The following is a 14,424-nucleotide window of genomic DNA, read 5'->3' on the forward strand; positions in this document are numbered from 1 at the left end:
AGTAAGGATGTATAATACATGTAAAGGATATTTGTGTAGATATGTTACATACATACTTACATATAAGGACATATATTATAGCATTATTATATTAAAAATTTGGAGCTAGTCTACTTCCTTATCAATAGGAAATAGCTCAATTTCCATACCCCCAAAATAATGTATTATGCAACCATTTTTGAAAAATGAGGTTAGATCTAGGGTATACTGATTATTTCACAGATAAAATGTATTTAAAGCATTTAGTTTGATGACACATCTTAAGAGTTCTTGTTAAAATTCTTGTAATATCTGCTGTGTTGGAAATGGAAGCTACATGCTACATTGACACTGTAACTTGTTAGCAACAAGATTGCTAATTATTAAATTTTTGTTGTCAGTGCCTGAGTGCTGAAATATTGGACCCTCAGTCTGAATATTGCCAAGGGATTGTACATGGGGATCTATATTTAATATAAACATTTCAGTGTATTGGGTAAAACTTTTATTAAAATACATCAAAGATCTTTGATCTACTAAACCAAGAGTTGGCCAGCTTTTTCTGCAAAGAACCAATTAGTAAATATTTTAGGCTTTGTGGACTACATATATTTATTTTCTTGAGACAGGGTCTGGCTCTGTTTCCCAGGCTGGAGTGCAGTTGTGTGATCATGGTTGTGTGATCACTGCAGCCTCGACTTTCTGGGCTCTAGTGATCCTCCCACCTCAGCCTCTCTACTAGCTGGGACCACAGGTGTGCAACATCACACCCAGCTAATTGACACTATGGACTGTAAAGTGAATAAGCATGGCTGTGTTCCAGGATACTTGACTTACAAAAACAGTCAGTGGGCTGGATTTGGCCCACAGGTGCTTATTTGCTGACCCTTGTGCTCAAAGGAAGGGGCTGCTAATGCATTGACTCTTACATGTAAAAGTGTCCTGCATGGGTGACATTAACTTTCCTTTGAGAAAAGGATATATTTGAGTATTCACCTCACCATATTTTTCCACAGTGACTTCATATAATTTTAAAAACTTCATTTATAAAAGAAGATTATTTTCTGCATTTCTCTCACTTTATTCCTGTTAATAGAACTCAGTATTTTACTGTGATCAATTACTTTGTATATTTGATGAGTGTCAACTGTCCTAGAATTGGCTGATTTTTATCAAGCAAGAAATATTCTTGTTGAGACCTTTAGTATTTCTTGGTGTTTATGTATAAGCATGAACAAAATGATAATCAGCTTATGTAATCTAGAAATGTTCAAGGGGCCTTTAAAACCTTGGTCTGGCATTTAATGCCACATGTGTATAATTTTTATAACCTTTGAAATATATAATTGTTACATAGCATTTGAAACCTCCACCTGTTATGTAAAATTTGGAAACTATTTCTTGTCTATCACTTTTCCATGACTGTGGACGAAAATTACATCATTCTCAGTCATGAGTGTTAAGTATGTTGTCCCTTAAGTAACTGTCTACACTCACGAGCTCAAATTTTCTTTCCATTCACTCTTGATCTCAATGCCAGTAAGTCTTCAATTTCAGTACTCCTCCAGAGTTGTTTTTCTCGAGGTTATCACTACTTTTTTCTGTAAATAAATCTATGCATTTTTTCTTACACCTCATTTTATTTAATCTGTCAGCAATATTTGAGCCAATGGAGGGCATCTTCTCCCTAACGGCGTCTTCACTTGTCTTTCAGGACCTCACTCCCTCAGGCTTTTACTCCTGCCTTTCTAGTCCATTCATCATGGTCTGTTTTGTTTGCTCCTCCTCATCTTTCTCCTTTTGGACATTGTTGTTTCTCATGGCTCCGTCCTCAATCTTCTTTCTCATGACTTTTTTTTATTTTTTTAAGATGAAGTCTGGCTTTGTCCCCTAGGCTCGTGTTCATTGGCATGATCTTGGCTCATTGCAACCTCTGCCTCCTGGCTTCCAGCGCTTCTCCTGCCTCAGCCTCCTGAGTAGCTGGGATTACATGTGTGTGACACCATACCTGGCTAATTTTTGTATTTTTAGTAGTGACAGGGTTTCCCCATGTTGGCCAGGCTGATCTCAAACTCCTGATGTCAGGTGATCTGCCCGCCTTGGCCTCACGAAGTGTTGGGATTACAGGCCTGAGCCACAGTGCCTGGCCCTTCATGACTTTTTCTACTGTATATATGCTAGTGATTTCCAAATGCATGTCTCCAACTCAGATCTCACTCCTTAATTCCAGATCTCTGTATCAGCCTGGCTACTTGACAGGCCTAGCGTATCAGACGTAGCTACCTAATAAATAGTTATTTGATTAGCTGTTGGGTATCACACACTTGTCAGATCCAAAATTGGGCTACTGATGGCCTTCCTGAAATCTACACCTCATGTAGTCTTTCCTACTTTGGTTAATGGCAACTCTTCCAGTTGCTCTGCCAAAAACCTCGGTGTCATTCTAGACTCATCTTTCTCTCTCTCTTGACACTTCACATCTAATCTCTCAGTAAATCTCGTCAGGTCTACCTGAAGAATATGTCCAGAAGCCAGTCATATCTTGTACATCTGAGCCACCATCATCTGCCGTCTAGATGAGTGTCATAGACTGGGAATTGATAGTCCTGGTTTTTAAAAACTTCCCCTTTCATCAATTCTTAACTCAGTGGGTGTATTTAAAACATAAGTCAAATTGTGTCATTCCCCTGCCCAAGCCCTTCTGATTGCCTCCCATTTCACGCTGAGTATGTGTCAGAGTTCCTCCTAATAACTAAAAGGCAGTCAACCATCTGGCATGTTATCTCTCCTGCTTAAACTTCTGTTTCTTATCTCTTTTGCTCTGTTTCAGCCACACTGAACTTCTTGCTATTCCTTACCTATCTCTAGTGCTTAAAAACTCCAGTCACACCTCTGCACTTAGCAGTTCCCTGTGTCTGGAATGCTTTTTCCCCAGATATTCTTCTAGCTTACTGTTTCCATTACTTCAGTTTTTTACTTAAAATCCCCTTTCTAAGAAGAAGAAAAAGGGTAAAAAGAAACACATTAAGGAATAACCACTTTCAGAGGAAGAACCATGTACCAGCACAATTCCTAGTCCAGAGAAAAATGAAGAAAAAGAAAAAGAGATAATGAGGACTAACAGAAAGGAATTACGATTGTATCACCAGGACGCATCAGGCTTAAGATTCAATTGGGAGCATACCAGGGATTCTCTCTAACGTAATTGAGGGAAGGTTCAATGAAACAGTGATTTATCATCTCTAACTTCAAACCTATTTGTGTCTTGACATCAACTCTGTTAACATCATCATTTTTTAGAGTCTTTGATGTACAAATAAAAGTTTCTTTGTATTAAAGAAAAATCCTCTTTCTCATCAAGGACTTTTCTGGCCATCCCAACTTTCCCACGACCCTTCCCATCAAACAGGTAAACATTTCATTTTCCTGCTTTAGTTTTTCTCCTCTAATGTACTGTATATTTTGCCTTATCTGTCTGTTGTTATTGTGTGTTTATCTCACTCTCATGAATAGGGTTTTTATTGTTCATTACCATATCCTTACTTCTTAGAAAAAGGCCTAGCCTATCAGACGTAGCTACCTAATAAATAAGTATTAAATGAATGAATGGAGTTTATCCTGGCTATATTGTTTGATTGATTCTCACTTAAAAAATGCTTGACAGGGTTCATTTTAACAATTTTGCCTGGTAATTATATGTATTTTAAAAATTCTTTTGGCTTTTTATAAGCTACATTCTTTATATTAATATTTTTTCACTTAGGGAGAAAAGTCCAATATTGTGGTTATTCACTATTCTTTTACTGATAATCATGATAATTGCAATTATGGTAAAATGAGTCAGAGGAATTGCAAACTTTACTGGTATTTTATTTATTTAGAGATAGAGTCTCGCTCTGTCACCCAGGCTGCAGTGCAGTGGCGTGACCTCGGCTCACTGCAACCTCCGCCTCCTGGGTTCAAGTGATTCTCCTGCCTCAGCCACCTGAAGAGATGGGATTACAGGCGCGTGCCATGATGCCCGGCTAATTTTCGTATTTTTAGTAGAGACGGGGTTTCACCCTGTTGGTCAGGCTGGTCTCGAACTCCTGACCTCAGGCAATCCACCCACCTTATCCTCACAAAGTGCTGGGTGGATTACAGGCGTAAGCCACCATGTCCGGCCACTGGTATTTTAGTTAAAAAAATATTAGGGTGGTAAATGTAATGGACTCACAAATTCTTTCCAAGGGATTATAGACCTTTGGTATTTGAAATAAAAAGACAGTTGGAATCTTTTGCTTCGGATAGTAAGACTGTACTGGTCAGGCACTGTCTATTCTGATGGAGCAGCTGTTGCTGCTTGGCTGTCTTTCAGAAGCAAGCTGCTCACATTGATATTGGTTGGTGAGCAAGGCCAGTGGTCATTGATCGATTGACTAGATTTTGAACTGGCTCTGGGTGGCTTCTTGTTACCATGGCTACAGGTCAATTCTTTCCTAAGTTTGAGTCCACTTTAAACAGAAATTTTCTGTTCAAAAGTTGCCTTCCATTAACTATGTTCAAAATGAAACTTCTTAATATTTCAGAATTGTGGATTTAAAGTTTTGGTTATGATGACTTGGTTAATAATAGCTCTCACGAAGATTTTTTTTTGATACATCGTCTTAACCAAAAGAGTTCTCTGTATAATTTATTTCTTAAAAATAATTGTTTTGTGTTTGTTTTTGGTATTTTTAGAAGCTTTTGCTCAAGTCCTAACATAATCTCCAGTAGGAGATTTTAGTCTGTCAGTTCATGTATGTATATGATAGTCATATTGTCTTTTTAAATTCCTTTTTATGTTCACTTTTTTCTCTGTACAATAATAGTGATGTTGTTATACATTTTTATCTCATTAAAACATAGTTACAATATTCTGCTGGCAAATCTAGCTTTTTATATATTTTGACTGAATAGGTTTAAAGTGAAGAAAATTTATCAGATCATTCTATTTTCAAACAAAATCATAACTAATAAAAATTACTATTTTGAATTATAAATAATGACATTTAGATATTTTAAAAATAAGGATACCCCCCCCCAATAGTTTGGCTTTGTGTTTCTATGCAAATCTCATGTCAAATTGTAATTCCCAGGTGTTGAGGAAAGACCAGCTGGGAGGTGATTGGCTCATGGGGTCGGTTTCCTCCATGCTGTTCTTGTGATAGTGAGTGAGTTCTCACAAGAGCTGACGGTTTCATAAGGGGCTCTTTCCCCTTCCATTCTCTCTCTCCTGCCGCCTTATGAAGAAGGTTCCTGGTTCCCCTTCACCTTCTACCATGGTTGTTAAGTTTCCTGAGGCCTCCCCAGCCATGCATAACTGTGAATCAATTAATCCTCTTTCCTTTATGAATTATCCAGTCTCAGGTATGTATGTGTATGAATTACCCAGTCTCGGGTATGTACATATGTATATGTGTGAGTGTATATACACACATACATATATGTGATACATACATGTGATGTGACATATATATTTGTATATATCTCCATTTTCTTTATTCCACTCATCAGTTGATGGACACTGGCTGATTCCATATCTTTGCATATTGTGAATTGTGCTGCAGTAAACATATGTGTGCGGGTGTCTTTTTGAGAGTACGATTTCTTTTATTTTGTGTAGCTATCCGGAAATGAGAATGCTGGATAAAATGGTAGGATCTATTTTTAGTTCTTTGAGAACTCTCCATACTGTTGTCCATAGATTTGTATGAATTTGCATTCCCACCAGCAGTGTATCACTGTTGTCTTTTCACCACATCCACACCAACATCTGTTGTTTTTTGTTTTCTAATAGTGGCCATTCTGGCTGCAGCGAGGTGATATCTCACTGTCGTTTTATTGTGCATTTTCCTGATGATTCGAGATATTTTGCATGTTTTTATATGCTTGTTTACCGTTTGTACATCTTCTTTTGAGAAATGACTATTCATGTAATTTGGCCACATTCTAATGGAAATATTTGTGTTTTTCCTGTTGATTTGTTTGAGTTTCTTGTAGGTTATAGATATTAGTCCTTTGTTAGATTCATAATTTTCAAATTTTCTTCCCATTGTATAGGTTGTTGGTTTACTCTGATGATTATTTCTTTTGCTGTGCTGAAGCTTTTTAGTTTAATTAGGTCTTATTTATTTTCATTTTTGTTGCATTTGCTTTAAGGTCTTCATCATCAATTCTTTGCCTAGGCCAATGTTTTCAGGTCTTAGGTTTAGGCCTTTCATCCATCTTGAATTAATTTTTGTATATGTTGAGAGATAGAGATCCAGTTTCATTCTTCCACATGTGGCTCACTTTTTTTCCCAGCACTATTTACTGAATAACCTGTACTTTCTCCAGTGTATGTTTTTGTATGCTTGCTCAGAGATCACTTGGTTGTAGCGGCTTTATTTCTGAGTTGTCTGTTCTGTTCCGTTGATCTATGTATCTGTTTTTATACCAGTACCACGCTGTTTCTGTTACTGTGGCCTTAGAGTATAATTTGAAGTCAGGTAATGTGATGCCAACATATTTGTTCCTTTTGCTTGGTATGTCTGTTGCTATTCAGGCTCTTTTGTGGTCCTACATGAATGTCAGCATTTTAAAATAATTCTGTGAAGAATGATGTTGGTACTTTGGTAGGAATTGTATCGAATATGTAGACTGCTTTGGGCACTATGGTCATTTTCACTATATCAGTTCTTTCAGTCCATGAACATAGGATGTATTTTCATTTGTTTGTGTCATCTGTTATTTTCTTTGGTGGTGTTTTCCAGTTATCTTTATATAGATCACTCACCTTTTTCATTAAGTATATTCCTAGGTATTTCACACTTTTTTGCAGCCACTGTAAAAGGGATTGGATTGTTGATATGAACTCTCAGCTTGGTCGTAGTTGGTGTGTAGTGGTGCTACTGATTGGTATTCATTCATTTTGTAACCTCTGAGACTTTACTGAATTCATTTATCAAATCTAGGAGTGTTTTGTAGGAGTCTTCAGGGTTTTCTAGGTATAAGGTAATATCATTGGTGAAGAGATAGTTTGACTTCCTCTTTTCCAATTTGGATGCCCTTTATTTCTCTTGCCCAATTGCTTTGCCTAGAACTTCCCAGTTTTATTCTTAATATGCATGAAATAAAAGTAAAATGGAAAGTGCTTAACAATGAGTTTATTTCACATCTCTCTCTCATACACAGATAAAATTATTTCAAAGTCCTATGTTAAAAACATAATATTAGACCCTGTCTTGTTCTAAAAGGAATTTCTAAGTTGTTTATAAAATACATAGGAATCAAGAATATAAGTGGAAAATGTTTCCAAAAAATAAACATAGAAAGTATGAGTTATAGGCCATAGACCAGTACCAGTCCCTGGCCTGTTAGGACCTGGGCCACACAGCAGGAAGTTAGAGGCAGGTGAGCAAGCAAAGCTTCATCTGTTTGCAGCCACTCTCTGTCGCTCACATTACCACCAGAGCTGCTCCTCCTGTCAGATCAGCGGTGGCATTAGATCATCCTAAGAGTGTGACCTGAACCCTGTTGTAAGTTGCTCATGCAGGGGATATAGGTTGTTCACTCCTTATGTGAATCAAATGCCTTTATGATCTGTTACCATCTCCCATCACCCCCAGACGGGACCATCTAGTCACTGGAAAGCAAGCTCAGGGCTCCCACTGATTCTACATTTTGGTGAGTTATATAATTATTTCATTATATATTAATAATAATAGAAATAAAGTGCACAATGAATGTAATGTACTTGAATCATCCTGGAACCATCACAAACCTCAGGTTCCTGGAAAAATTATCTTCCGCAAACCCAGTCCCTGGTGCCAGCATGGTTGGGGATACTCGGTTAACAGATGTGAGACCCCTTTGCCTTGTCTTGGAATAATGTGCAGATATACATTGTGTGAATGACATCTGATGGCGCCGTCTTGCCCTGTAGATCATTTTGGGGACACCTCCAGTATTTCATGAAAATTAAATTTTTTTCTAGTGATGAACAGAATGATACTCAGAAGCAACTTTCTGAAGAACAGAACACTGGAATATTACCAGATGAGATTCTGATTCATGAAGAAAAGCAGATAGAAGTGGCTGAAAATGAATTCTGAGGTATTTAGTTATTTTCAAATGTTTTTATATGTGTATATATTTTTTAAAAACTATGTATTTTGGATATACAAAGGATTTTTAAGTCATATATATGTGTGTATATATTCTATATATCCTTTGTCATGTATGTATATCTGTACATATAGGATAAAGCCATGTTCTTAATTCAACTCCATTTGCCTGCAACAGTTGAGTAGTGACCTTCACAATGGCCTCAATCCAAAGGAGAAGCATTTGATATTTTTCATAAGAATTGATGATCTTTCCATATCAAAAATAAGTTTTGCTACTAAAAACAACTTTTCTAGTTTTTGGACATTAGTTTTTTTAAAAAATGTTAATAGAGAAGTCAATTGATTGTTTTCACTGATAGGAGAGTAGGAAATATATAGTTGGGTCAGAGGCCAAATTGTGGATGTCATCATCCTTACTTTTGTGGAGAGGAACACTTTGCTCCAAGTAATTTCTCATTTCAATGTAAAGAGGTTTGAAAACAATGACATGCCATGATACACATTTAGTGATAATTTATTGATAAGTATTCTGTTCCTAGAGAAATAGTTGAGTATATTTCCCCTATTTCACAGTTACTACTGTTTCAAACATTATAAAGAGGAAATAAAAGTTATCACAATGGCAAAGAATCTCATGATTTCTAAGAAAATCTCTATAAGTTGTATCTTACTTACCATTCATATTTTGAAACAAAAGGCTTCTTTTGTATTTATATATTTACACCACAGAAGTAACTGTGGTTTTGTGGAGGATCACTAGAAGTAGCGTCAGCAGACCTGGGGAAAACCCTGCATCTTGTATATATTTTTTGACTTCTCCTTTTAAGAATCACGATCTTAAATGAGTTCAGTTTTGTATGTAGGAGTGCAATGCTTAGATACAGATGTGTACAGTGTAGAAGGGTACAGTGCTTAGATTTAAGTTATAAATAAATATAATTCTTATAACTGAGTATAAAAATATTAGAAATGTAGAATATTGGTAAAATGTTCTTCAGTAAAAGAAACTTAAAGAACTTTGAGAAATTGCTTCTGTCCAAATATATGCATAGCTAAGGCTCTTAGGATGGTGTGGTTGATAGGTTAGATATCAGAGTATAAACCTAATCTTAAAAATATAGTCAAATGTATTAATCTTATATTTTATGCCTCTGGGTTTTTTGTAACTCAGAGAAAGGCTTTTTTAATTCTGAGATTCTTAAAAATCCTCTAGTGATTTATTTTTCATAGTCTTTAAATAAATATTTAAACTTTTAGGAATTCAGGAGCAGACTCCTAAAAGTTTAAATCTTTATTTAAAGACTATGAAAAATAAATCACTAGAGGAATTTACACTCTGTTAGGTTTGAGGTTTTGTCCAGTTTTTTCCAGTTAAATATCCACTGTGGGGATTCTTTCATTATACAAATACAGATGTTATTTTTTAATTTCAGAAGAAATCATGATATATCAAACTATTGAGTGCTAACTAAAAGTTCCCTTTGTTTACTTAGCTTTCTCTTAGTTATAAGAAAGAAAAAGACCTCTTGCATGAAAACAGTACGTTGCAGGAAGAAATTGTCATGCTAAGACTGGAACTAGACATAATGAAACATCAGAGCCAGCTAAGAGAAAAGAAATATTTGGAGGAAATTGAAAGTGTGGAAAAAAAGAATGATAATCTTTTAAAGGGTCTACAATTGAATGAGCTCACCATGGATGATGATACCGCCGTGCTCGTCATTGACAAACGGCTCTGGCATGTGCAAGGCCGGCTTTGCAGGTGATGATGCCCCCCGGGCTGTCTTCCCTTCCATCGTGGGGTGCCCCAGGCACCAGAGCATGATGGGGGGCATGCGTCAGATGGAGTCCTATGTGGGCAATGAGGCCCAGAGCAAGAGAGGCATCCTGACCCTGAAGTACCCCATGGAGCACGGCATCATCACCAACTGGGACGACATGGAGAAGATCTGGCACCACACCTTCTACAACGAGCTGCGTGTGGCTCCCGAGGAGCACCCCATCCTGCTGACCGAGGCACCCCTGAACCCCAAGGCCAACCACGAGAAGATGACCCAGATCATGTTTGAGACCTTCAACACCCCAGCCATCTACGTGGCCATCCAAGCCGTGCTGTCCTTGTACACTTCTGGCCGTACTACTGGCATTGTGATGGACTCTGGTGACGGGGTCACCCACACTGTGCCCATCTATGAGGGGAATGCCCTCCCCCATGCCACCCTGCACCTGGACCTGGCTGTCCGGGACCTGACTGACTACCTCATGAAGATCCTCACCGAGCGTGGCTATAGGTTCACCACCATGGCCGAGCGGGAAATCGTGTGTGACATCAAAGAGAAGCTGTGCTATGTTGCCCTGGACTTCGAGCAGGAGATGGCCACAGCGGCCTCCAGCTCCTCCCTAGAGAAGAGCTACAAGCTGCCCGACGGCCAGGTCATCACCATTAGCAACGAGCGGTTCTGCTGCCCCGAGGTGCTCTTCCAGCCTTGCTTCCTGGGCATGGAATCCTGTGGCATCCACGAAACTACCTTCAACTCTATCATGAAGTCTGATGTGGACATCCACAAAGACCTGTACACCAACACAGTGCTGTCTGGTGGCACCACCATGTACCCTGGCATTGCCCACAGGATGCAGAAGGAGATCGCTGCCCTGGCGCCTAGCACGATGAAGATCAAGATTGTTGCTCCTCCCAAGCGCAAGTACTCCGTGTGGGTCGGTGGCTCCGTCCTGGCCTCGCTGTCCACCTTCCAGCAGATGTGGATCAGCAAGCAGGAGTATGATGAGTCAGGCCCCTCCATTGTCCACCGCAAATGCTTCTAGGTGGACGCTGACTTAGTTGCATTACACCCTTTCTTGACAAAACCAAACCGCAGAAAACAACATGAGATTGGCATGGCTTTGTTTTCTTATTTCATTTTTTTGTTTTGTTTTTTATTGGCTTGACTCAGGATTTAAAAACTGGAATGGTGAAGGCGAGAGCAGTTGGTTGGGGTGAGCTTCCCCAAAAGTTCTACAATGTGGCTGAGGACTTTGATCGTACATTGTTTTTCTTTTCAATAGTCATTCCAAATATTGTGAAATGCATTGTTTCAGGAAGCCCCTTGCCCTGCTAAAAGCCACCCCACTTCTCTCTAAGGAGAATGGCCCAGTCCTCTCCCTAATTCACACAGGGGAGGTGATGGCATTGCTTTCATGCAAATTACGTAATGCAAAATTTTTTGAATCTTTGCCTAAATACTTTTTAATTTTGTTTTATTTAGAATGATCAGCCTTTGCAGCCCCCCTTTTTTGTACCCCAACTTGGGGTGTATGAAGGCTTTTGGTCTCCCTGAGAGTGGCTGGAGGCAGCCAGGGCTTACCTGTACTCTGACTTAAGGAGAGTTGGAAAAAAGTGCACACCTTAAAAAAAATTCAATGAGGAAACATTAACAAAAACAGTATTTCTGTACAGTGGACAGCTTAGCATGTTGACAACTGAGAATAAAATGCTCAGTTCTGAACTGGACAATGTAAGACACAATGACGAAACACTGGAAATGGAAATTCAATTACATCATTGTAGACTGGCTACTGCTCTACATGATTGTGACCAAAGTCAGAGATCTGAAAGAGACTTCTTTCCAGAGAACAAGACATGAACAGGTTTATTTACAGAAGACAATGAATTCTCATTTGTCTAACCTAAAAGATTACAGATTCTTTCTCAACAAGTCTAATGGAGACAGTAAAATCAACAGGCTAAAAATTAAGTTCCATGAAACAAGATAAAACTCTGAGAGAAAAGATGGGGCAGGCCGCCATCTTTCCCGTTCGGGCAACTTAGTCATTCCAGCCTGAGGGTTTTGGAGAGTACAAACCGACCAGGGAAAGAAGAGATCCCACAGCACAGCATAGCTGCTTTACCAAATCATGGCCAGACTGCTTCTGTAAGCAGGCCCCTGATCCTGTTCCACCTCACTGGACAGGACCTCCCAACTGGGGCCTCCAGCTACCCCCACCAGCATCCCTTGGCCAATGGAAATTTGAAATGTTCCTGGGACAGAGCTCCTGGAGAGAGGGGCAGGCCACCACCTTTGCTGTTTGGGTGACTAGCCGTTCTGGCCTGCAGGCTTTGGAGAGCCCAAGCTGACAAGGGGTAGAAGAGGTGCCTCAGCACAGCACAGCCACGCTACAAAAACATGGCCAGACTCTTGTTTAAGTCAGTCCCCGACCACATTTCTAGTCAGTGGGTGAAGTCTTTCAACCAAGGTCTCTGGCTACCTTGACTGCTGTTTTCTGGCCGACAGAGGTCTCAGGCCTCCCTGAGTCAGAGCTCCCAGGGGGAGGACCAGATTGTCATCTTTGCTGTTTGGGTGACCCAGCCATTTCAGCCTTAGGGCTTCAGAGTGTCTGAGGTAGCCAGGGGCTGAAGTGAACCCCCAGCACAGCACAGCTGCTCTATAAAAACGTGGCCAGACTTTTTCTTTAAGCAAGTCCCTGTTCTTATTCCTCCTGACTAGGTAAGACTTCTCAACTTGCCTCCAGCCACATCTTATTGGTGTGTTCAGATTGGCAACAGGTTCGTACCTCAGTGGTACAGAGCTCCCAGAGGAAGGGGTAGGCTATCATCTTCCCTGGAAAATACGAGTCAATTAGGGACTTGAGGGGACCCCCAGCATACCACAGCAGCCCTTCAGAAAAGTGGCCGGACTCTGTACTTGATGGGCAGATCCTCCTGGCCTGTGTCTCTAGCCAGCCCACCACTGGAGCTATCAAGCCAGTAGCAACTCAGCAGTTCCTTGGACAGAGCTTCCAGGAGCAAATGAAATCCTTTCTGCCACTGCCTTTGCAGTGAACTGCCCTTGCTATCCTCAGAAGATATATCAAGGGAGCAAAGACCCTAAGTGCCATATCAACACCTCCAATAAGCTGCAGTTGACCCGAAGAACAAGCCAATCCATCTCCCACAGGTACCACACACACTCCACTACTCATCACCAGACAGGGAACCCTGGCTTGGGCCCACAGCACAGACCCTCCATCCTGGGCTGATTACACTAAGTGATTGCTAACTCACATGTCTCTGGGATGGAGCACCCAGGAGACAAGCAAAGTGGTGGAGCATCAAGTCAGGTGATGTGGAGCCCAGAGGGCAGGGACAGCTATCTCTCTAGGCTCCACTTGCCCTTGTGAGACACTTTATCCCAACACTTTAGGAATGCTGAGGTCAGACCAGCCACATCTCATGTGCAAGATTGCCCAGCAGACATCAGGTCTGAGAGTTCCCCTTTTAAAAAAGGGGACTTGCTTAAAAAAGAAGTCTAGCCACGATTGTGTAGAGCAGCTGTGCTGTGCTGGAGATTCACTTTTGAGAGTTCTCCTCTGAGACCTGATCTTTAGAGGCTGGGCAGTCTTGCACATGAGATGGGGCTGGTCTGATCTCAGCACTCCTTAGTCTGCTTGCCTCTCCCAGGGCCCCAGCCTGGCCGCACCTGCTTACAGGGCACTCTCAGATGCCCACACCATAGTTTCTGTGCTAGTGGAGCATACCATATCAGTGGAGAGCTGCAGCAAGGTGGCCCGTATGGCCACGCACCAGCCTGCACATTACCTCTCCATACTGCAGCCCCTTATATGGAAACTTCCTACATCACTTTGCTGTGTGTGTTTACACAGGTGGATTTTGCTTTACTTGCACTGACAGCACACAGGAGTCCAACCCACATCAACTGCCATTAAAGAAAAGAAATTTCAGCCCGTAATTTCATGTCCAGCAAAATTAGGCATCATAAGTGAAGGAGAAATAAGATCCTTTCCAGACAAGCAAATGCTGAGGGAATTCAATATCACCAGATCTACCTTACAAAAGCTCCTGAAGGAAGCACTAAATATGGAAAGAATAAACCATCACCAGCCTCTACAAAAACGCAGTGAAGTACGCAGTCCAGTGATGCTAAAAACCAACCACATACGTTAAGTCTGCAAAATAACCAGCTGACAGCATGACGACAGGATAAAATCCACACATACCATTACTAACCTTAAATGTAAATGGGCTAAATGCTCCCATTGAAAGACACGGGGCAAGCTGGATAAAGAACCAAGACCCACTGGAGTATGCTGTCTTCAAGAAACCCATCTCACATGCAGTGGCATACATAGGCTCAAAATAAAGGAATGGAGAAAAATATTTCAAGCAAATGGAAAAACAGAAAAAAGCAGGTGTTGCACTCCTACTTTCTGACAAAACAGACTATACGAATAAAGATAAAAAAAGAGAAGGACATTACAAAGGTGGTCCTGACCTTTGATAAATCTCATTGCTTGATACCAA

General features: G+C 40.3%; 1 protein-coding gene across 1 annotated transcript in view; it reads left to right on the plus strand.

Moving 5' to 3' along the window:
• The window catches only part of LOC104004591 (POTE ankyrin domain family member I), a 119,015-nt gene extending 104,591 nt beyond the window's left edge, over positions 1–14,424 (plus strand). The window contains 5 exon segments of the mRNA XM_063794612.1: positions 7,976–8,077; positions 8,079–8,094; positions 9,602–9,835; positions 9,837–13,060; positions 13,767–14,424. Of these exon segments, the coding sequence (XP_063650682.1) occupies positions 7,976–8,077; positions 8,079–8,094; positions 9,602–9,835; positions 9,837–10,931 (1,447 nt within the window). The 3' untranslated portion in view covers positions 10,932–13,060; positions 13,767–14,424.

Source organism: Pan troglodytes, chromosome 16, assembly GCF_028858775.2.
Source record: "Pan troglodytes isolate AG18354 chromosome 16, NHGRI_mPanTro3-v2.0_pri, whole genome shotgun sequence".
Taxonomy (NCBI): domain Eukaryota; kingdom Metazoa; phylum Chordata; class Mammalia; order Primates; family Hominidae; genus Pan; species Pan troglodytes.